Source organism: Heteronotia binoei, unplaced genomic scaffold, assembly GCF_032191835.1.
Source record: "Heteronotia binoei isolate CCM8104 ecotype False Entrance Well unplaced genomic scaffold, APGP_CSIRO_Hbin_v1 ptg000419l, whole genome shotgun sequence".
NCBI lineage: Eukaryota > Metazoa > Chordata > Lepidosauria > Squamata > Gekkonidae > Heteronotia > Heteronotia binoei.
In genome coordinates this window covers 136325-157805 of record NW_026800029.1, presented here as the reverse complement: position 1 = coordinate 157805, position 21481 = coordinate 136325, and the positions used below count along the sequence as shown (strand labels likewise).

General features: G+C 46.7%; 1 protein-coding gene across 1 annotated transcript; it reads right to left on the bottom strand.

Moving 5' to 3' along the window:
• Positions 1–2988: 2988 nt before the first annotated feature.
• On the bottom strand, positions 2989–21078 carry C1D (C1D nuclear receptor corepressor). Its single transcript, XM_060263600.1, has 4 exons — positions 20915–21078; positions 15390–15456; positions 13874–13929; positions 2989–3293 (listed from the first exon to the last, which is right to left on the bottom strand). Exons 1-4 carry the CDS (start codon positions 21053–21055, stop codon positions 3117–3119), a joined length of 441 nt encoding a protein of 146 aa, XP_060119583.1. The 5' UTR covers positions 21056–21078; the 3' UTR covers positions 2989–3116.
• Between the last annotated feature and the right edge of the window lie 403 nt (positions 21079–21481).

Genomic DNA, 21481 nt, shown 5'->3' with positions numbered 1-21481 from the left:
GCAAAATCAGATCAAAAATCAATAGACTGAGGCAAGATCTGAGTCCAGTAGCGCTTTAGAACAGGGATTCCCAACATGGTGCCCGTCAGCATCTCCCCCGGCCCCCGCCGTGTTTTTCGAAAGAGGGTAGTGCCAGGTGTGAACTTTGGCCCAGTGAAGTCTTCTGATTGGCCACAACAGCACAAGGATCTTGACTATGTGATTAAAGGTAAACTGTGGTGGCCATTTTGTGGCTGGCTTCACCTCCAGGAGCAGCCATTTTGTGGGTCTGTCCACCACGGCATGTCAGAATTCCAAAGGCGTCCACAGGTTCAGAAAGTTTAGGGACCCCTGCCTTTAGAGAACAAGGTTTTCAGCAAGAGAGCTTTGACTCTTGGCTTTGACATGATAGCCCAGGCAAGCCTGATCCCATCAGGTTTCAAAAGCTAAGCAGAGCCGACCCTGGCAAGGACTTGGATGGGAGACCAGCAAGGAATACCAGGACCAGGACAAAGAGACAGGCAATAGAAGCCACCTCTCTGAATGTCCAAGACCCCAGTAGACGTCGCCAGAAGACAACCATGATTTCTAGGCATAAATACACAAAAAGAAAACAAGAGCGAGCTTTCACTCTCAGAAGCTCATACACTAAAAACCTTGTTGGCTTCTGAAGTGTTACTGGACTTTTATTGTAGACCAACATGGTTACCCATTGTTAACTATCCACATGGGGATATACGCACCAGAAGGCAGCTATTTTGCATGTGGCTCCACCTGCTGCAGCAGCCATTTTAAGTCTAGCTCCACCCACTACATCAGCCATTTTGTGTCTGGCTCCACCCACTGCAGCAGACATTTTGTGTATGGCTCCACCCACTGCAGCAGACATTTTAAGTCTAGCTCCACCCACTGCAGCAGCCATTTTGTCTGGCTCCACACACTGCAGCAGCCATTTCGAGTCTGGCTCTACCCACTGCAGCAGTCATTTTAAGTCTAGCTCCACCCACTGCAGCGGCCATTTTGTGTCTGGCTCCACTCACTGCAGCAGCCATTTTGTGTCTGGCTCCACCCACTGCAGCAGCAATTTTGTCTGGCTCCACCCACTGTAGCAGCCATTTTAAGTCTGGCTCTACCCACTGTAGCACTCATTTTAAGTCTAGCTCCACTCACTTCAGCGGCCATTTTGTGCCTGGCCCCACCCACTGCAGCAGCCATTTTGAGTCTGACTCCACCCGCTGCAGCAGCCATTTTGAGTCTGGCTCTGCCTGCTGCAGCATCCATTTTGTGGCTACAGCAATCACGCTGTGTCATGATTTCAACAGTGACCACAGGCCCCAAAAAGGATGGGGAACCTCTGCAGCAGAGAGCACTGACCTTGATGGATCAAGGCTCCAATTCAGTATAAGGCAGCTTCCATGGCTCAGAGTGGTACAGATACAGCACTGCAGTCCTAAGCTCTGCTCACGACCTGAGTTCGATCCCTGGTGGAAGCTGGGTTTTCAGGTAGCCGGCTCGAGGCTGACTCAACCTCCCATCCTTCTGAGGTCGGTCAAAGGAGTCCCCAGCTTGCTGGGGGGAAAGCATAGATGACTGGGGAAGGCAAGGGCAAACCACCCCATAAAAAGTCTGCCATGAAAATGTTGTGAAAACGTCACCCCAGAGTCGGAAACAACTGGTGCTTGCACAGGGGACTACTTTGACCTTTACCGTGTGACTGGTACCTTGACCTTTACCGTGTCACTACCGCTTCCCCAGTACCGACCAAGGCTTCTGTTCCGCAGCCCCTACCTTCTAGCATGCCCCCCTAATATAAAAAATAACTCCAAAAACTATTTGTTAGGACCTTGGTATTTAATTGAAAAACAGCCTGGTAAAATTATCGCCTTACAAGATTATTTAGGCCAAATACGAAAACAACTTTGTGTATTGTACAGTCTTAAATTGCAGTGCCAGGCGAGAATTGTTTACGACGGGAAAACTGGCCAAGGGTGTTGTGAATTCCTGAGACTGGAGGGATTCATCTTAGGCAACTGGGGTCACTCCTTGTGGGGGGGGGGGGGTGTTTGGTGCCAATGCGGGGTGGCGGTGGAGGGAATAACTGTCCCAAAAAGTGGTCACATTTAACTGTCCCAAAAAGTGGTCACATATCAATTCTGAGAAACTTATAGCAATATTATTGTCAATTGCAAAAAATTGTATTGCCACCAAATGGATTGTTAAGAAACCACCTACGGTACAGCAATGGCTACAGAAAATATGGGATTACCTCATACTGACAAAACTGGCTTATTCCAATGTGATGCTATCTCCTAGAAGATTATGAGAGAAAAGTAGTAGCAGTTTTCGGTACTCGGTACAAGAATTCTTAACAAAGGAAGAAATTATTCCTAAAAACGTTTTATATCACTTTATGACTTATTTTTAAGTTCCACTGTGTCATTTGATTTATGTTTCAGCTCACATGTTGTTTGTATAGTATTCTAGAAACTCTGACTGAGGTACAACCTGAAACACAACAGTTTGGTAATTTGTGTTTTGTTTGAGTTATTAAAATAATAATAATACAAAAATGTTAATTGGACAGAAAAAACTGTCCAAAAAAGCAACCATTTTAGGTCGGAAAACTAGTATAAGGATACACACCATCGTATCTAAGAGGGTATTTAGCGCAGACGTACCACTCAGATGGTTTCACTTAAACCCCACCACAAAAAAAAAAAGAGAGAGAGTGGATGGCCACTGGCTGATATATTGGATCGCTGTCAATTCGGTTCACAAAGTGGTACTGCTTTGCTGACTGTGAGAGAGCTTGTGTACGAATAACCAGTCTTTACAGATTAAAAAGGTGTTGAGGTTAGATCTACCCAAGCCGAATGGACAGAATGGACAGAAAATTCATACACACACAATTTCACTAAAAAACCAGAAGGGCAACGGCTGTTCAGCCAGCAATTCCCTTTTCAGGAATTCGTTCACAATACACAGTGGAATAACTGGGAGAGAATGCAGTTTCATGTAGTTGCTTTATCACATTTTCTCATCCAAAAGTATCATCCCGTTGTACATAAAATGGATGAAAGGCGCCCTTAGAAATAGTCTCTCTCCCTGTGCCCAAATTACCATGGGGCAAGGGCCTCCTAGCGCGTTTTCTTCTTTTTGGCTGGTACAGGAGATTTCTTGGCAGACTCCTTTTGCGGTTTCGGTTCGTACAGCGCGTTCCGCACGAATCGCGAAGCGGCACCTTTGTCCAGTTTGGCAGCTTTCTTCTTGTCCGCTATCTCTTTCACTCTGTTCATGTATGTTCGTATCCTCTCCTGAAACGGACAGGACAAATGCAAATTACTGCATGAAAGAAAGGTGTAAGGGTAAAGACACGGGGATGCTAGACATGGTACGAAGCAGAGTTCGTTGGTTTCTATTTACAGGGATTCTTTGTTTTGGTATGCAAACTTTTAAAGCCCTTCATGACATGGGGCCCACGTATCCAAAAGACTGTCTCCTCCCACACAATTCACTGCCACAGGAGGTGATGGCGGCTACAAGCATAGACAACTTCAAGAGGGGATTGGATAAGCATATGGAGCAGAGGTCCATCAGTGGCTATTAGCCACAGCGTATTGTTAGAACTTTCTGTCTGGGGAGTGATGCTCTGTATTCTTGGTGCTTGTGGGGGGGAAACAGCGTGAGGGCTTCTCGTGTCCTGGCCCCACTGATGGACCTCCTGATGGCACTTGGTTTCTTTTGGCTACTGTGTGATACAGAGGGTTGGACTGGATAGACCATTGGCCTGATTCAACATGGGTTCCCTTATGTCTGGGGCAGTGATGCTCTGTATTCTTGGTGCTTGGGGGGGGGCATAGTGGGAGGGCTTTTAGCCCCACTGGTTGACCTCCTGATGGTGCCTGGTTTTTTGGCCACTGTGTGACACAGAGTGTTGGACTGGATGGGCCACTGGCCTGATCCAACATGGCTTCTCTTATGTTCTTAATCCTGTGATCTTGCTGGCTCCCCCCCCCCACACACACACCACAAGGTTACCACTTATTGGCTGTTCTCCCCCCCCCAACCCCCCTTAGGGTAGCCAATCTAGCAGTGATCAGAGCCTGGGCCTTTTCTGCTGTGGCCCCTCAATCTCTCCAGAACAGGCTTCCTGAAGAGGTGACAGGAAGCCCCATCCTTAGAGATCTTCACAAGGCTTATATGTCCGTGGTTTTACAGCTCTGACATGAAATGTGTTTGAGTTGCTGTCTGTTTAACTTTTATTTGGTTTTAATCTGAACTCTTCTGCTTATTACTGTAAGCTGCCTTGAGCCGAGACAGTCTAAATTCTGTAATACATAAATATTCAGTCATGTAAGCTCCAACAGACAGTCCAAAACAGGGGTGGCCAAACTGTGGCTCGGGACCCGCACGTGGCTCTTTCACGCATACTGCGTGGCTCTCAAAGTCCCCACCACCCAGTTGGCTGGCTTGGAAAGGCCTTTGTCTCTTTAAATCAGGCGTCCTTCCCCTCCTTCCCTTCAGATGTGGAAGAACAAACGGTGGGAATACTTTTTTAACAGGCAAAATGGCAAGTAGTGTGACAACTCCAAGTCACAGCATGACTTCTTTTCAAGCCACATGGTCTCCCGTTGTTGAATGTTTAAACGAACAGGATATTATACCAACATAGAAAGAATTATTATTATTCTGATTTAAGGTTAGCAAAATCAACAGAGTGGTCAGGAACAAGGTGAAATATACATGCCTTATTTGCTTGCCATGTACTACACAGTGTATTAATATCTGGTATCTTTATATACTTGTAACCCTTCAGTACTGGATTTACTGGTTTATTTGAATGCAATTGATGTAATCCCCTTATTTGGTTGTTTAATAAAAAAAATTATATTGGGAAAAAAAAATCAGAGGTCCCCAACCTCCGGTCCATGGACCAGTCCCGTTCCGTGGTCTATCGGCAACCAAACCGTGAGTTATATAATTATTTCATTATATATTACAATTTAGTAGTAGTAATAATAAGAATAATAATAATAGACTGGATTTATATCCTGCCCTCTACTCTGAATCTCAGAGTGGTTCACAATCTCCTTTATCTTCCTCCCCCACGACAGAGACACCCTGTGAGGTGGGTGGGGCTGAGAGAGTTCTCCCAGAAGCTGCCCTTTCAAGGACAACTCCTACGAGAGCTCTGGCTGACCCGAGGCCATTCCAGCAGCTGCAAGCGGAGGAGTGAGAAATCAAACCTGGTTCTCCCAGATAAGAGTCTGCACACTTAACCGCCACACCAAAATAAAGTGTACAATTGTATCATCCCAAAATCATGCCCCCCCCACCAGGTCCGTGGAAAAATTGCCTTCCATAAAACTGGCCCCTGGTGCCAAAAAGGTTGGGGACCACTGCTTTAAATCACTTCTTCAATCCAAGCTAGATGGTGGCTTGGACAATGCATTTAAAGTTGCTTTCTATCCACCTCTCCCTCCCGCCTCCCTCCCCCTACTCATTTTCCTTCCTTCCGTCCCTCCAACATGTTGAAGTTCATGTCTTGTGGCTCTCAAACATCTGACATTTATTCTATCCGTTCCAAGAAGCCACCCAGAAGGCAAACAAGTCCAAATTAGAGTTGCCGCCACTCGGCTGGGGGGTTGGAAACAAAATGGGAGGAGTGGGGGAGGCAATCAGCGGGCTCCTGGTGTGATGACATCACTTCCGGCATGTTGTTGGGCATGCCAGAAGTGACATCATCACCCGCCACCCCAATTCCCCATCATTATGCTTGTGTATATACCCTAAGTGTAGGCTAACAGCATGTGGACCAAATCCACCAGCCCAGACTGGCCCCAGCTCCCAATCTAACAGGGAAGAAAGGGAGGACTGCTTGTGGATATGGGTCTTACCACAGACAACTTTGGGGGCTTGTACCACTGCCCTCCACACCCAGTGGAAACAGATCTTCCTGGAGAATTACTGCTGATGAGACATGCACACTATCAATCCCAGAGGGTTGTGGTTAGAGACCAGGATCTAAGAGATCCAGGTTCGAATCTGTCATGGAAGCTGGCTGGGTGACCCTTGGGCCAATCACCTTCTCTTGACCTAAACTACCTCAAAAGGCTGTTGTTGAGAGGACAAACTTGGAGGGGAGGGGAGGTTGTGAGCCTCCGGGGGTCCCCACTGAGGTAGAAATGAAGTAAATAAAACAAAATAAAATCTAGCTTGGAACAGAAGTCTCTTTGTTACATTCAGATAATTAAAAGTTAAGACCATTTACCAATTAAAGGTATTTAGCTGATCGGCTTGACAAATGCTAACATCTGATTCTCACCACAGCGTAAGTGTCCCTTTAGAAGGGAGGGAGAGGGAGAGGAGGAGGAAAGGGAGGGAGGGAGGGAGGGGGAGGGAGAGGGAGGGAGGGAAGAAGGAAGGGAGGGAGGGAAATAGATGGAAGGCGGGAGGAGAGGTGGATGGGAGGGAGGGAGGAAGGAAGGAAGGGAGAGAGGAAGGAGGAGAGGTGGAAAGAAAGCAACTTTAAAGGCATTCTCTGAGCTGCCAGCTGGCTTGGTGAAGTGATTTAAAGAGATAAATGCCTTCTTCAAGTCAGCTGATAAGAGTCACATAATACACGTGGAAGAGCCACATGTGGCTCCCGAGGCATTTTGGCCACCCCTGGGGTAGCAGCTCTCCAGAGTCTCAGGTGATAAACATCCCTCATCACCAGCTATTTGAGGTCCCACAGATGGAGACGAGTCTGCCATCTTCCCCATGCAAAGCATGTCCTTTTCCGTCAAGGTGTCTCCCTTCTTGCTATATTTTGCAAGCCCGACACGAATTTTTAGAAGAAGATTTCCCAAGTCAGGGGCGTTCGCTGCTCCGGATCTTATTAAAGAGATGTCGCTGGTCGCAGGATGCTCTACACGGCCCCTGAGAAAGTTGAAAACTACTCATCAGAACAGATGGCAAGCCCAGACGTCAACACCGGGGATGACAAGTTGATAAACGGCCAGATGATAGCTGGAATGAATTCTCACGGCCCGAAAATAACGTTTTACTCGGCCTGCCGTGCGCGTCCCCAGCGAGCAGGTGTGTGCTTGCTCCGAAGTAGCGAACGCACAGCGAAAGCGACGACAAATTGACCTTTGATACTCGAGATAAAGAGGTTATTCTTTTCTGGAACACCAATCCAATCCCTTCCAAGCCCCCGAGGCTCGTTTTAGAACGTCTTCAACCCACTAGCCGAGGGGTGTCAAAGTCATTTGTTACGAGGGCCAGATCTGATATAAATGAGACCTTGTTGGGTCGACCGATGTCAGACCAGGCCATGTGTATACCTATTTAAAATTAGGTACCGAGATATAAACTTTATGAAGGACACAGACAAACACAATTTAAATATATTTTTTAAACACCTTAAAACATGCTTAAAATATTAGCATTTGTTGGTATTAAATGTGCTTCTTTGTATCTCTTCCATGGGATTCAGGGAACTGGGCAAAGGAAGTTCTGGCTCTTTCTTTCCTTCCCCGGGGGACTGGGGGGGGGGGTGGAGCCTCAGCCAATAGAAGGAAGAGAGGCTATGCTCAGTAGCTCTGCTGTGCGATTGAGAGAGCCTGGAAAAACAAGCTCTGCCTCCCCCCCCCCTTTCTCCCCAAGGGAGGAGCCTCAGCCAATGGAGAAAATAGAAGTTTTGCTCTGTAGCTCCTGTGCGACTGAGCAAGCCTTGCAAAGCAAGCGGTGATGCAGAAGGAAGCAAGAGAGGAGAAGGAAGCAGATGACAGCCAGTTGCTCAGGGGCCTGATAGGAGCCCTCCGGGGAACTGATTCTGCCCCCGGGCCACATGTTTGACACCCCTGTGCTAGGCGCTACAAAATAATCCCTTCTTTTGGCAGAGAGAGTTCAACGGCCACAGGTCCGTTGGGAGAGCGGAAGGACAGACATGTTTTAAAACAAATAAACCCCAAAACACAACACGCGCCAATTTTGATTTTGCAACTCTAGAGTATGTTCAGTACAGGCTAACGCAATACTTTTCATACAGCCAAAGGACGAGGAGGAGGAAGGGGGGAAATGAATTGTAATTTAGTTTGGATGAAAAGATGCCGAACAAATCCAAGTTTTCCTTTGCAAAGGAATGTATTTGGAGCTCCAGAGCAGAGTGTGTTTAACACAAGCACCTACGGACAAGAGTGCTCATATTTTGCAATTCGTTGCAGCTACGCTCAGCCTAGGAACACATTTTTACCATAAACACTATATAGTCCATATTTCTATCTATAGCGCCAATTCTGACGGACAACCATTAATCCAAGTCAATGATAGCGCCCCACCCCACCCACATTTTCCAAACTCAATCATTTTGTCCAATTTTTTTTTTTTAAGTCAGCAGAGTTTCCCAGATTCCTCCGGTCGCCTGTACCGTACTCCCCCATCTAAATGGAATATAAAGACAAACCCCAAAGATTTATTATCAGCCGTAAATATGTCGGTGATGCAGAATTGCTGGACGGCGCACGTCCAACCGGTGCCAAAAAAGCTTTTAGCATTCTTGCCGAACTGGATTCTTTACCGCTGAGAAAATGAATTAATGGGCAAATTGGAAGAAAGGAGGGGAAAATCCTTCCCATCTTTGCTAGTAAATCAACCACCCGATACTTTTAAAGTCATACAGGAGTAAGAAAAAGGTAGCCTCAGAGATTAACGTAAACCCAAGTATTTATAGGAAAACACACTCTCCTGGAAGTTATAAATAATTATTAGACGTGCACCTCTATTTCTCTCTTTCTTTCTCTTTCTCTCTTCCTTTCTCATTCCGTAAGTCAAAAGAAGAAGACGACGACATTGGATTTATAGTCTGCTCTCCACTCAAGAGTCTCAGAGTGGCCTACAATCTCCTCTCCCTTCCTCCCCCACAACAGACACCATGTGAGGTGGGTGGGGCTGGAGAGGGCTCTCACAGCAGCTGCCCTTTCAAGGACAACCTCTGCCAGAGCTATGGCTGACCCAAGGCCATTCCAGCAGCTGCAAGTGGAGGAGTGGGGAATAAAACCTGGTTCTCCCAGATAAGAGTCCGCACACTTCACCACGACACCAAACTGGCTCTCTCAAGCTGTGTGGGGCAGATAATTCATCTCTCAGAAGAGAAAGGAAGGAAAAAGGATTATCTTATTTTAACTTGTAACCCTTCCTTAGGATTTTGGGGAGGTTGAAACCTCTGCTTTCGGAGATCCCGACTATTATGTCGAAAAAATGCGTGCCTTGGGTTTTCCCTCTCAGAACTTGAAAAGTTAAGCAAAATATATGCTGGGCAGTCCCTTAACACAGCGGTCCCCAACCTTTACGGCACCAGAGACCAGTTTTGAGGAAGACAATTTTGCCATGGGCCGGGGTGGCGATGGTATCAGAATGATACAATTGTGCACTTTATTTCTATTAGTTTGGTGTGGTGGTTAAGTGTGCGGACTGTTATGTGGGAGAACCGGGTTTGATCTCCCACTCATACACTTGCAGCTGTTGGAATGACCTTGGGTCAGCCGTAGCTCTCATAGGAGTTGTCCTTGAAAGGGCAGCTTCTGGAGAACTCTCTCAGCCCCACCCACCTCACAGGGTGTCTCTATTGTGGGGGAGGAAGGTAAAGGAGATTGTGAGCTGCTTTGAGACTCCGGTTGCTAACAGGCCACAGACCGGTACCGGTCCAAGGCCCGGGGGTTGGGAACCCCTGCCTTAACGGGTCTCACAGACAGTGCGTTCCAGCTCCAGAAGGTGTGGACACACAGATGTTAAAAAACATTTTTTTCTAATATTTGTATCCCACCTTTCTGTCCTTACAAGGGCCACAAGGGCAGCTAACGGTTTAAAACAGGTATGATAAAAATCATGCTATAAAACCATTAAAACCAACGAGCCTCCCCAAACACACATCTTTAAAAAAAAACAGACCTGAAATGCATACAGAACATAAAGGCAACAATTAAAATGTGGATTAAGAAGGAACGATCGATGAGGGAATGCCGAATGAAACAAAAAACTTCAGCTGCCAGCAGACGAAGGCAACAGAAGGGGACAGGAACATCTCCCATGAGAGAGAGTTCCAGAGTTTTGGCGCCAACACCTAGAAGGCCCTGCCTAATCTTGGTCTTACAGGGATGTCAAACTCATTTGTTATGAGGACCGGATCTGACATAAATGAGACCTTGTTGGGCCAGGCCATGTCGGGTTGGACCAGGCCATATCAGGCCGGGCCATGTGTGTACCTATTTAAGATCAGGCAGCAGAGATATAACTTTTATAAAGAACACACACAAACACACACACAAACATATTTAAAAACTTAAAACGTGCTTAAAATGTTAGCACTCATTGGTCTTCAAGATGCTTTCTTTGTATTTCTCCCATGGGATCCAGGGAACTGGGCAAAGAAAGCTCTGGCTCTTTTCTTCCTTCCCCAGGGATGGGGGGGAGCCTCAGCCAATAGAAGGAAGAAAGGCTTGGCTCAGTAGCTCTGCTGTGCAATTGAGAGAGTCTGGCAAAGCAAGCTATTCATCCCCCCTTCCTCCCGAAGGGAGAAGCCTCAGCCAATGCAGAAAATTGAGGTTTTACTCTGTAGTTCTGCTTTGTGATTGAGCAAGCCTGGCAAAGCAAGGAAGCAAGATATAGGGAGAAGGAAGCAGATGACAGCCAGTTGCTCGGGGGTCTGATAGGAGCCCTGATTCAGCCCCGAACTGCATGTTTGAAACCCCTGGTATGGTATAAATGAATGTACTTTGGATAATTGACTCCTCATCAGCAATGACAATACTATTAGGAAAATCAAAAAACAGTTGTTAGAGATAAATTCTTGTCAGGGACATATTCCTTGTCAGGGACAGTTACCTAGCTTTGCCAGGGTTGCTCAATTGCTCAGGAGCTACAGAGCAAAGCCTCTGTTTTCTCCATTGGCTGATCATCACATGAAGCAACTTATGTGCAAAAGCTCACAGTGCCCAGCCATTTCATGCTTTCCCCTGGGTCTTAGGCTCAAAGCAATGGCCGTGAGATTTCTGTAATAAATGTCAGTAAATCAAAAGCCATGTTGGATCAGGCCAATGACCCCTCCAGCCCAACACTCTGTGTCACTTAAGAACATAAGAGAAGCCATGTTGGATCAGGCCAGTGGCCCATCCAGTCCATCACTCTGTTTCCATACGTGCACCTGAACAATAACACCTGAACAGCATACTCGAGACTGCTACAGCACAGACACTGTCTCCAGATTTTGATACCATCATGCTGTTTAAATTACTTTCTCCTATGTGGCCACAGTGGCATGATGACGATTTCCATCTGTCTGCTTTATATGTTTTGGTTATTTCCCCATTTTTTGTGGAGGGAAATATTAGAAAGTTTGTCAAATCTTAAAGAGTTCAGAAAAATTCTCAAAGGGGGGTTGAAAAATGGAGCCCAGAAGCAAGCCTTTTTTTTGGGGGGGGGGAGTGTAAGAAAGAAAGAGCACAATAAAATTTAGAGGTTCCGGAGCTCTGATCCTGTGAGCTTCTGCCCAAAATGAGGCATGTGGAAGACCATACAACATTTCAACATTGAAAATGCCTGTCATTGGTAATTTATCTGATTGATTTCATTTTATTTATATCCTGCCCTCCCCACCAAAGGCAGGCTCAGGGCGGCTCTCAGGTCGGGGTCAAACAATGAACATAACAGAAGCCATGTTGGATCAGGTCAGTGGCCCATCCAGTCCAACACTCTGTGTCACATAAGAGAAGCCATGTTGGATGAGGCCAATGGCCCATCCAGTCCAACACTCTGTGTTGCATTACAACATAAGAGAAGCCATGTTGGATCAGGCCAATGGCCCATCCAGTCCAACACTCTGTGTCACATAAGAACATAAGAGAAGCCATGTTGGATCAGGCCAGTGGCCCATCCAGTCCAACACTCGGTGTCACACAGTGGCCAAAAAAGAAAGGAGGTTTACAAGTGGGGCTAGAAGCCCTTCCACTTTGCCCCCCTGCCCCCGCAAGCACCAAGAATACAGAGCATCACTGCCCCAGATAGTTCCAATAATATGCTGCGGCTAATAGCCACTGATGGACCTCTGCTCCATATTTTTATCCAATTCCCTTTTCAAGCTGGCTATGCTTGTAGCTGCCACCACCTCCTGCGGCAGTGAATTCCAGATGTTAATCATCCTTTGGGTGAATGACCGAACAAAATAAAACAGTGATAAAACATAAAAACAATTATTAAAACATGAATATCAATAGATGCTAGTGCAAGGGTTCACACAAAAGTTAAGATTTCAAAGGTAGCAATATAACTGGACGGTCGGTGTTAGGTGTTCCAAAGGGACCCCAGATTGCCATTGTGAGGTAAGAAATCCAGAGTGATAAACATCTGTGTCACATAAGAACTTAAGAGAAGCCATGTTGGATCAGGCCAATGGCCCATCCAGTCCAACACTCTGTGTCACATAAGAACATAAGAGAAGCCATGTTGGATCAGGCCAATGGCCCATCCAGTCCAACACTCTGCGTCACATAAGAACATAAGAGAAGCCATGTTGGATCAGACCAGTGGTCCATCCAGTCCAACATTCTGTGTCACATAAGAACATAAGAGAAGCCATGTTGGATCAGACCAGTGGTCCATCCAGTCCAACATTCTGTGTCACATAAGAACATAAAAGAAGCCATGTTGGATCAGGCCAATGGCCCATCCAGTCCAACACTCTGTGTCACATAAGAACATAAGAGAAGCCATGTTGGATCAGGCCAATGGCCCATCCAGTCCAACACTCTGTGTCACATAAGAACATAAGAGAAGCCATGTTGGATCAGGCCAATGGCCCATCCAGTCCAACACTCTGTGTCACATAAGAACATAAGAGAAGCCATGTTGGATCAGGCCAATGGCCCATCCAGTCCAACACTCTGTGTCACATAAGAGAAGCCATGTTGGATCAGGCCAATGGCCCATCCAGTCCAACACTCTGTGTCACATAAGAACATAAGAGAAGCCATGTTGGATCAGGCCAATGGCCCATCCAGTCCAACACTCTGTGTCACATAAGTACATAAGAGAAGTCATGTTGGATCAGGCCAATGACCCCTCCAGCCCAACACTCTGCGTCACATAAGAACATAAGAGAAGCCATGTTGGATCAGACCAGTGGCCCATCCAGTCCAACACTCTGTGTCACATAAGAACATAAGAGAAGCCATGTTGGATAAGACCAATGGCCCATCCAGTCCAACACTGTGTGTCACTTAAGAACATAAGAAAAACCATGTTGGATCAGGCCAATGACCCCTCCAGTCCAACGCTCTGTGTCATAGAAGAACATAACAGAAGCCCTGTTGGGTCAGGCCAGTGGCCCATCCAGTCCAACACTCTGTGTCACATAAGAACATAAGAGAAGCCATGTTGGATCCAGCCAATGGCCCATCCAGTCCAACGCTCTGTGTAACACAGTGGCCACATAAAGCAGGTGCCATCAGGAGATCCATCAGTGGGGCCAGGACACTAGAAGCCCTCCCACTGTTGCCCCTCCCAAGCCTGATAAACATCACTCTGGATTTCTTACCACGTGATGGCAATCTGGAGTCCCTTTGGAACACCTAACACCGACCGTCCAGTTACATTGCTACCATCGAAATCTTAAAGTTCCTGGTTTATGAGCCTAATCCGTTGCTGTAGAAGTCACCATTATGGGAAAGCATGGCGGAAGAGCGCGGTTTTCCAGGCCCTGCAGAACTGCAGAAACTCTCACGGGGCCCCAAGCTCCTCAGATACATCCACAACAAACCTATTTTCATAATTTAAATTTTATCTTATACAAACACTTTTTCAAGCAAGATGGAAGTTTGTGCTAAAATAGGGAGGGGGGGGGATGGAAGAATCTTACCAGCTCTTGTTTTACCGGGTGTTCCTTCGGATTAACGCCTTGAGTGGCAAGATACACTGCAAGATGAAGTTTTTGTGTTATTTTAGAAAAGGTACAGGGATAGCAATCCCTAGCACACACTTGAATTGGAATTCACACACGTCGCTTGTTCGACCGGTAACCGGGTTTGGAGAACCGTCTGAATCACAGCCAGAAATTCCCATCAGGTGGCCGGGTAAAAGCATTAAAAGCTAGCAGAAAAAGGGCGCCAAAGTCAGAGAGTGCCATACCGAAGAACCAAGAAGAAGATATTGGATTTATATCTCGCCCTCCACTCCGAATCTCAGAGTTGCAGAGTGGCTCACAATCTCCTTTATCTCCTTCCCCCACAACAGACACTCTGTGAGGTGGGTGGGGCTGAGAGGGCTCTCACAGCAGCTGCCCTTTCAAGGACAGAGTCTCAGGGCAGCTCACAATCTCCTTTACCTCCTTCCCCCAAAACAGACACTCTGTGAAGTGGGTGGAGCTGAGAGAGCTCTCACAGCAGCTGCCCTTTCAAGGACAGAGTCTCAGGGCGGCTCACAATCTCCTTCCCCCACAACAGACACTCTGTGAGGTGGGTGGAGCTGAGAGAGCTCTCACAGCAGCTGCCCTTTCAAGGACAGAGTCTCAGGGCAGCTCACAATCTCCTTTATCTCCTTCCCCCACAACAGACACTCTGTGAGGTGAGTGGGGCTGAGAGGACTCTCACAGCAGCTGCCCTTTCAAGGACAACCTCTGCCAGAGCTATGGCTGACCCAAGGCCTTTCCAGCAGGTGCAAGCGGAGGAGGGGGGAATCAAACCCGGGTCTCCCAGATAAGAGTCCGCATACTTAACCACTACACCAAACTGAATAGAAGACATGCTATTGAAAGGCTGAAACCTTAACTAATATTTTTAATGTCATTTAAGGACATATAAGCGGAAGCGAAATAGTGGCCCTTGAAATAAGGGTTGTCAAACTTATTTGTTATGTGGGCTGGATCTGATATAGATGTGACCTTGTTGGGCCGGGCCACGTGTGCCATAAAATGTAACGCCAGGTAGGGGAGATATAAACTTTATAAAGGACACAGACAAACACACACACTCAGCCTCATCTACCTTACTGGCTTGTTGAGCCTCAGCCAACAGAAGAAAGAGAGGCTTGGCTCAGTAACTCCGCTGTGCAACTGAGAGAGCCTGGCAAAGCTACCTCTCCTTTCCCCACTTCCACCCCAAGGGAGGAGCCTCAGCCAATGGAGAAAACAGAGGCTTTGCTCTGTACTCCTGAGCGATCGAGCAAGCCTGGCAAATCAAGTCGTGATGCAGAAGGAAGTGAGAGAGGGAGAAGGAAGCAGACGACAGTGAGTTGTTTGCGGGCCTGATTTGTCCCCCGGGCTGCACGCTGGACACCCCTGCTTTAAAGAAATGGTTCAAACCCCATTGCAGATAAGTCTATTTAACCCGGCAGTTGCATTACAGTTAAATTAGTGCCCTAAACGTACGCATACTCACCCCAGAACAGTGAATTCAACGTATAAGCCGAGACCAGATCTAATTTGGCTTGTTCCAGGGGATCCAGCTAAAATAGAAAGAGGAAACAGTCATGTGCTTTTGCTATATTTTGTTAACAACTTAGTTTTATTCAGAACGTAAGTTTTTGTGTGCACGCACGCTTCTTCAGACGAGGAAGATATCAGAACCCCACCGTGTCGGGCATCCTATTAAAATGGCAGGAGAGAGTCAACGCCAAATTTTTCCCCTTCCGATTTTACAACAGCACTTCCAAGAGGGACCATCAGCAAACCAGAGCCAATCGTATCAATTTCTTTAAAGTCAAATAAAACTTAATATTTATGGGATTGTGATTTAGCATTTGGGGGTCTTGACTCTGTGGCTGTTAACATTTTTCCATTTAAAGAGCTCCTACCCAAAGCAACAGATGCTCAGAAATTGAAATAAATTCTTCAAATCACCATGGGGGTGGGAAGGGGAAAACGCTGGATAATCCTTACATCTAATGGTTCAGGGCTGGTCCTTCGTACAGGTCAAAGAATCTGTTGTATCTATGCTGCCAATCCTTTTCATCCCCTTCAACCGTTCTCCTTCGAAATCCTTCCCCATAGTCACAACATCTTATACCCTCCTCTTATATCCTCCTTTAAAAAGGTCAAGGCAGTCCCCTGTTCAAGCACCAGTCGTTTCCAACTCTGGCGTGACGTTGCTTTCACAATGTTTACATGACAGACTTTTTTTACGGGGTGGTTTGCCATTGCCTTCCCCAGTGCTCTACACTTTCGCCCCAGCAAGCTGGGGACTTATTTGACTGACCTCAGGAGGATGGAAGGTTGAGTCAACCTCGAGCCGGCTACCTGAAAACCCAGCTTCAGCCGAGGATCAAACTCAGGTCGTGAGCAGAGCTTAGGACTGCAGTACTGCAGCTTTACCACTCTGCACCACGGGGCTCTTTTAGGCTTTTGCTAAAGAAGAAGAAGATGATGACATTGGATTTATATCCCGCCCTCCACTCCGAAGAGTCTCAGAGCGGCTCACAATCTCCTTTACCTTCTTCCCCCACAACAGACACCGTGTGAGGTACGTGGGGCTGAGAGGGCTCTCACAGCAGCTGCCCTTTCAAGGACAACTCTTTTGGGAGCTATGACCTCTCTCCTTGGATAGAAAATGGTCTACATACATCTTTATAACTTCAAATCCTTACTCGATATTTTATTGAACACACCTAAGTATTTATGCTTGTTTTACAACCTGATTCCATAAGTTTAATTAGTTGTATATGAATATTGATATTAACTTGTATATATTTTAAAAAATTAAGTAAAAAAAATAAAGAGTAGGGTCATAGTCCAACCCCTGTACAATGCAGAACATCCACAAATATCTCTCCCCACACTCCCCCATTGAAACCTGCTCTACACCCAGAAGAATTGCAGATTTATACCCCACCCTTCTCTCTGAATCAGAGACTCAGAGCGGTTTATAATCCCCTATATCTTCTCCACCCACAACAGACACCCTATGAGGTGGGAGGGACTGAGAGGGCTCTCATACCAGCTGCCCTTTCAAGGACAACCTCTGCCAGAGCTCTGGCTGCCCCAAGGCCATTCCAGCAGGTGCAAGTGGAGGAGTGGGGAATCAAACCCGGTCCTCCCAGATAAGAGTTCACACACTTAACCACTACACCAAACTGGCTGTCCTTTCATATCTAGTATATCTAGATTCTTTCATATCTAGTATGCTTAGCAAAGACTTCTAATGGAAGTCATTGCCCTTTGCTCCCCAGACCACTTCAGGCCTAGAATAGAGAGAAAAAGGCACTATATACTTTAAGGCGAGTTATGCAAATATAATACTTTGAGTGTTATCATTGTTATATCATTACATACATTATTGCTGTTAGGTGATTATTTAGAGCAGGGGTGGCCAAATTTGCCAGTTTGGTGTGGAGAGCCAGTTTGGTGTAGTGGTTAAGTATGCGGACTCTTATCTGGGAGAACCGGGTTTGATTCCCCACTCCTCCGCTTGCACCTGCTGGAATGGCCTTGGGTCAGCCATAACTCTGGCAGAGGTTGTCCTTGAAAGGGCAACTGCTGTGAGAGCCCTCTCCAGCCCCACCCACCTCACAGGGTGTCTGTTGTGGGGGAGGAAGGGAAAGGAGATTGTGAGCCGCTCTGAGACTCTTCGGAGTGGAGGGCGGGATATAAATCCAATATCTTCTTCTTCTTAATGTAAGAGCCACATAGAATAAATATCAGCTGTTTGAGAGCCGGAAGATATGAGCGTCGGATGTTTGAGGGAGAAAGTTCTCTCAAGGCTGTTCTGCTCAAGCGCAGATCTCTCAGCACTCTCTCAGCCCCACCTACCCCACAGGGTGTCTGTCGTGGGGAGGGGAAGGGAAAGGAGATTTTTAAGCCGCTCTGAGACTCCTTTGGCTAGCGAAGGGCAATGTATAAATCCAATCTCCTCTTCTTCTGCCTGGCTCTTTAACGGGAGGTGCTAAAGCCTGAACCTTCCTCAAGCCAAGTGGATGGTCTACCATTGAACCACAGCCCCACACTGGACACAACGGGAAGCAATCAGAAACGCTCTCCGTGAGATCCGAAGCTTGGAGCAACTGGTTATTTTAGGCAGAACGCCGGCAGGATTATTAAAGCTCTCTCTCACTGCAAAAAGGAGAAACGTCTGCATTTGTCAAAATCAATCTATAATGTTGCTCTTACAGGATTCCCAGGAAATTCCGGTTACGTGAGCGTACAAGTTTGCAAAACCGAACACGGATGCTGTCAAAAGGCTGAGCTGCCAAGACTGCACACTTCATCATTCATTCATGCACGGAGGAAAGGTTTGGGGGGGGGGGGGCAAAATTTCCCTGACGTATGGGTTTTTATTATTTTGCCCCAAAGAAATTACAAATTGGATTTCAAATGCTAAGGTACACAGGCGCACGTGGAAAAGGCCTCAGGCGGTGAATTGCGGTAGGTGTTGAAAAGAGTAGGGAGAAAAGACGTTTTTATATATTCCTTCAGATGTGTTCTCCATACCGCTGGAAGGGATAACATGGCAGTTTAACAAGGGCTTCACAGTCTGGGTTTTCCTCCATTCTAGCAAGTTCTAGACCAGAGCGTATGCTGGCTTTTTGGCCCCCACCAGCCTGTGGGCACGTCTGGAATTCTGGTACGGCACAGTGGGCGCAGCAAAAAAATGGCTGCCGCAGGAGGTGGAGCTAGCCACAAAATGGCTGCCACAGCTTAACTTCAGTAGCACAGTGCAGTTTCGTGCTGCGGTAGCAGCTGCTACCAAAGCAACGTTTTAAAGAAATTTGCACAGCCAATCAAACCTCCAATGGCCAATCAAAAACGCTGCTGGGCAAAAGCCCTATTTGGCCACACCCACTTCCTAAAAAGGTGGCCGTTTCTGCTCTAAATAAATTTAGCTATACAGACCAATCTAATATTAAACAGAACCAATCACAGGGCTCCATCCCCACTTCTACTGCAAGTTAGACCAGAAAAATATTTTTAGGGATTGCAGCATATAAGTTAAATATAGAAAAATATTTTTTGGGGGCTGTAATAGCGTTTTCCAATATGCTCTATTTTAGACACAGTATGTTTCCAATAATCATCCATTCCAAAAATATAAGTCCAATCAGAAAATAAATTCCAAATATATAATTTTGATCAAAATTGAATTTTAAACACAACAATTCGAGTTCAGAGTTCACACAGGGATTCTAGATATATCCTGTTCCGGTTAGATGTCTTCAGTTTGGATTAGTAGTTAAGTGTGCGGACTCTAATCTGGGAGAACCGGGTGCAATTCCCCACTCCTCCACTTGCAGCTGCTGAAATGGCCTTGGGTCAGCCAGAGCTCTCGTAGGAGTTGTCCTCGAAAGGGCAGCTGCTGTGAGAGCTCTCTCTCCACCCACCTCACAGGGTGTCTGTTGTGGGGGAGGAAGATAAAGGAGATTGTGAGCCGCTCTGAGACTCTGAGATTCAGAGTGGAGGGCAGGATATAATTCCAATATCATCTTCTTCATCATCATCATCAATGAGCCAATAATTGCATCAATAGGTCACCAAAGGTGTATCTCCACTTTAGGATTTTTTGTACCCAGTGACTTAGTTTTGTACCCAGTGACCCAGTGAATAGAACAAAGCGTCCAACTGTTTTCTAGTATTGGAACCGTAGAAACAAATACTGAATATTGTACCTGTAAACCCAACTGATGGAGCAGAGGTCCATCAGTGGGTATTAGTCACAGTGTCTCTCTCTCTCTCTCTCTATATATATATATATAGATATACCGTATTTTTCGGACCATAAGACGCACTTTTCCCCCCCAAAAAAGTGGGGGGGAAAGTGTGTGCGTCTTATGGTCCGAAGGTACGTGCCTTCGGGGGGCGAGGGGGCGATCCGCTGCCTCTTCCTCCGATCCGGCGCTTCCCCCGCGCCTGCTTGCCTGGCTCCATCTTCTTCAGGCAAGCGTGGGATCGCTCCACGTGGCCCCAGCGCTTCGCAAGCGCCGGCCGCGGAGGGGGCAGCGTGCTTCCTACTTCCCTGTGTGCCTGCCTTCAGCTGTGATGTTTAAAGCAAGCGCTGGGATCAGAGGTGGGGAGGGAACGATCCCAGCGCTTGCTTTAAACATCACAGCTGAAGGCAGGCACACAGGGAAGTAGGAAGCACGCTGCCCCCTCCGCGGCCGGCGCTTGCGAAGCGCTGGGGCCACGTGGAGCAATACCACGCTTGCCTGAAGAAGATGGAGCCAGGCAAGCAGGCGCGGGGGAAGCGCCGGATCGGAGGAAGAGGCGGCGGATCGCCCCCCAGGAGGAAGGTGCATCCTATCCTCCGGAGCGCCTCATGGTGCGAAAAATGCGGTAATTTTTTTTGGCCACTGTGTGACAAAGAGTGTTGGACTGGATGGGCCACTGACCTCATCCAACATGGCTTCTCTTATGTTCTTCTGTGACACAGAGTGTTGGACTGGATGGGCCATTGGCCTGATCCAACATGGCTTCTCTTATGTTCTTCTGTGACACAGAGTGTTGGACTGGATGGGCCATTGGCCTGATCCAACATGGCTTCTCTTATGTTCTTCTGTGACACAGAGTGTTGGACTGGATGGGCCATTGGCCTGATCCAGCATGGCTTCTCTTATGTTCTTATGTGACACAGAGTGTTGGACTGGATGGGCCTTTGGCCTGATCCAACATGGCTTCTCTTATGTTCTTCTGTGGCACAGAGTGTTGGACTGGATGGGCCTCTGGCCTGATCCAACATGGCTTCTCTTATGTTCTTAACTGATTATTGTGTTATAAATGGGATTTCTTATTGTTTTTGTATTATGATTTAGCTCTGGAAAAAAAAGAAACAAAGAGTCAGGGAATAGAAAACAGAAACATACTAACTGTGTCTAAAATAGGGCATATTGTAAAACGCTATTACAGCCAAAAAAACCCCTTTTTTCTGTATCTGCTGAAAGTTAGCCAAACAGGCAGAAGCTATCTGTGACCCCAACTGACCTTCTGGAGAAGTTCGCTTCTAGACACGGACATCATGGTCTTGAGCATTTCATCTACAGAACCAAGAGATTTTTCAAAGGCTAAAAGATAATCCTGGATCTCCGTTGGGTATTCTTCTTCCTCCAGATGGGTTTCAGACATTTTGTTTTCCCCTGCCTGCAAGAACAGGGAGAAGTGTCTGTTACAGAAATCTGGGAGAATACAGCTTCCAAAAGCCACAGTTTAACCCTGGTTTGCAAGGGAGGGACCATGGCTCAGTGGCAGAGCCATACCATACCAAACCTTTAATGGCATAATAGATTCAGATAAAAATACACAGAATATAATAATTTAAACATTGGAGATAAAATCAAGATAAAACCGAGCTTACAGATGCATTCAAACATGGTCAGAATTAAATTTAAGGATGTCAGCCAGAAATTTTGCCACAGCCTCACTAACCACCCCCTCAGTATCACTCAATAAATAATAACAGGGTGGCAGAATAGACAAATCTGGAGAAAAAGAAAGCTTGCCAAATAAATCTTTACGGAGGTTATGGTATAAAGAACAATCAAGCAATATATG

Bases quoted from the DNA above. Each gene is read 5' to 3' on its own strand.
- C1D (XM_060263600.1), bottom strand. From the start codon at position 21,055: ATGTCTGAAACCCATCTGGAGGAAGAAGAATACCCAACGGAGATCCAG. The intron at 15,457-20,914 runs GTCAGTTGGGGT...TTTCTATTTTAG, and splicing joins GAAGCGAACTTCTCCAGAAG to CTGGATCCCCTGGAACAAGC. The intron at 13,930-15,389 runs GTGAGTATGCGT...TTCATCTTGCAG, and splicing joins GTTGAATTCACTGTTCTGGG to TGTATCTTGCCACTCAAGGC.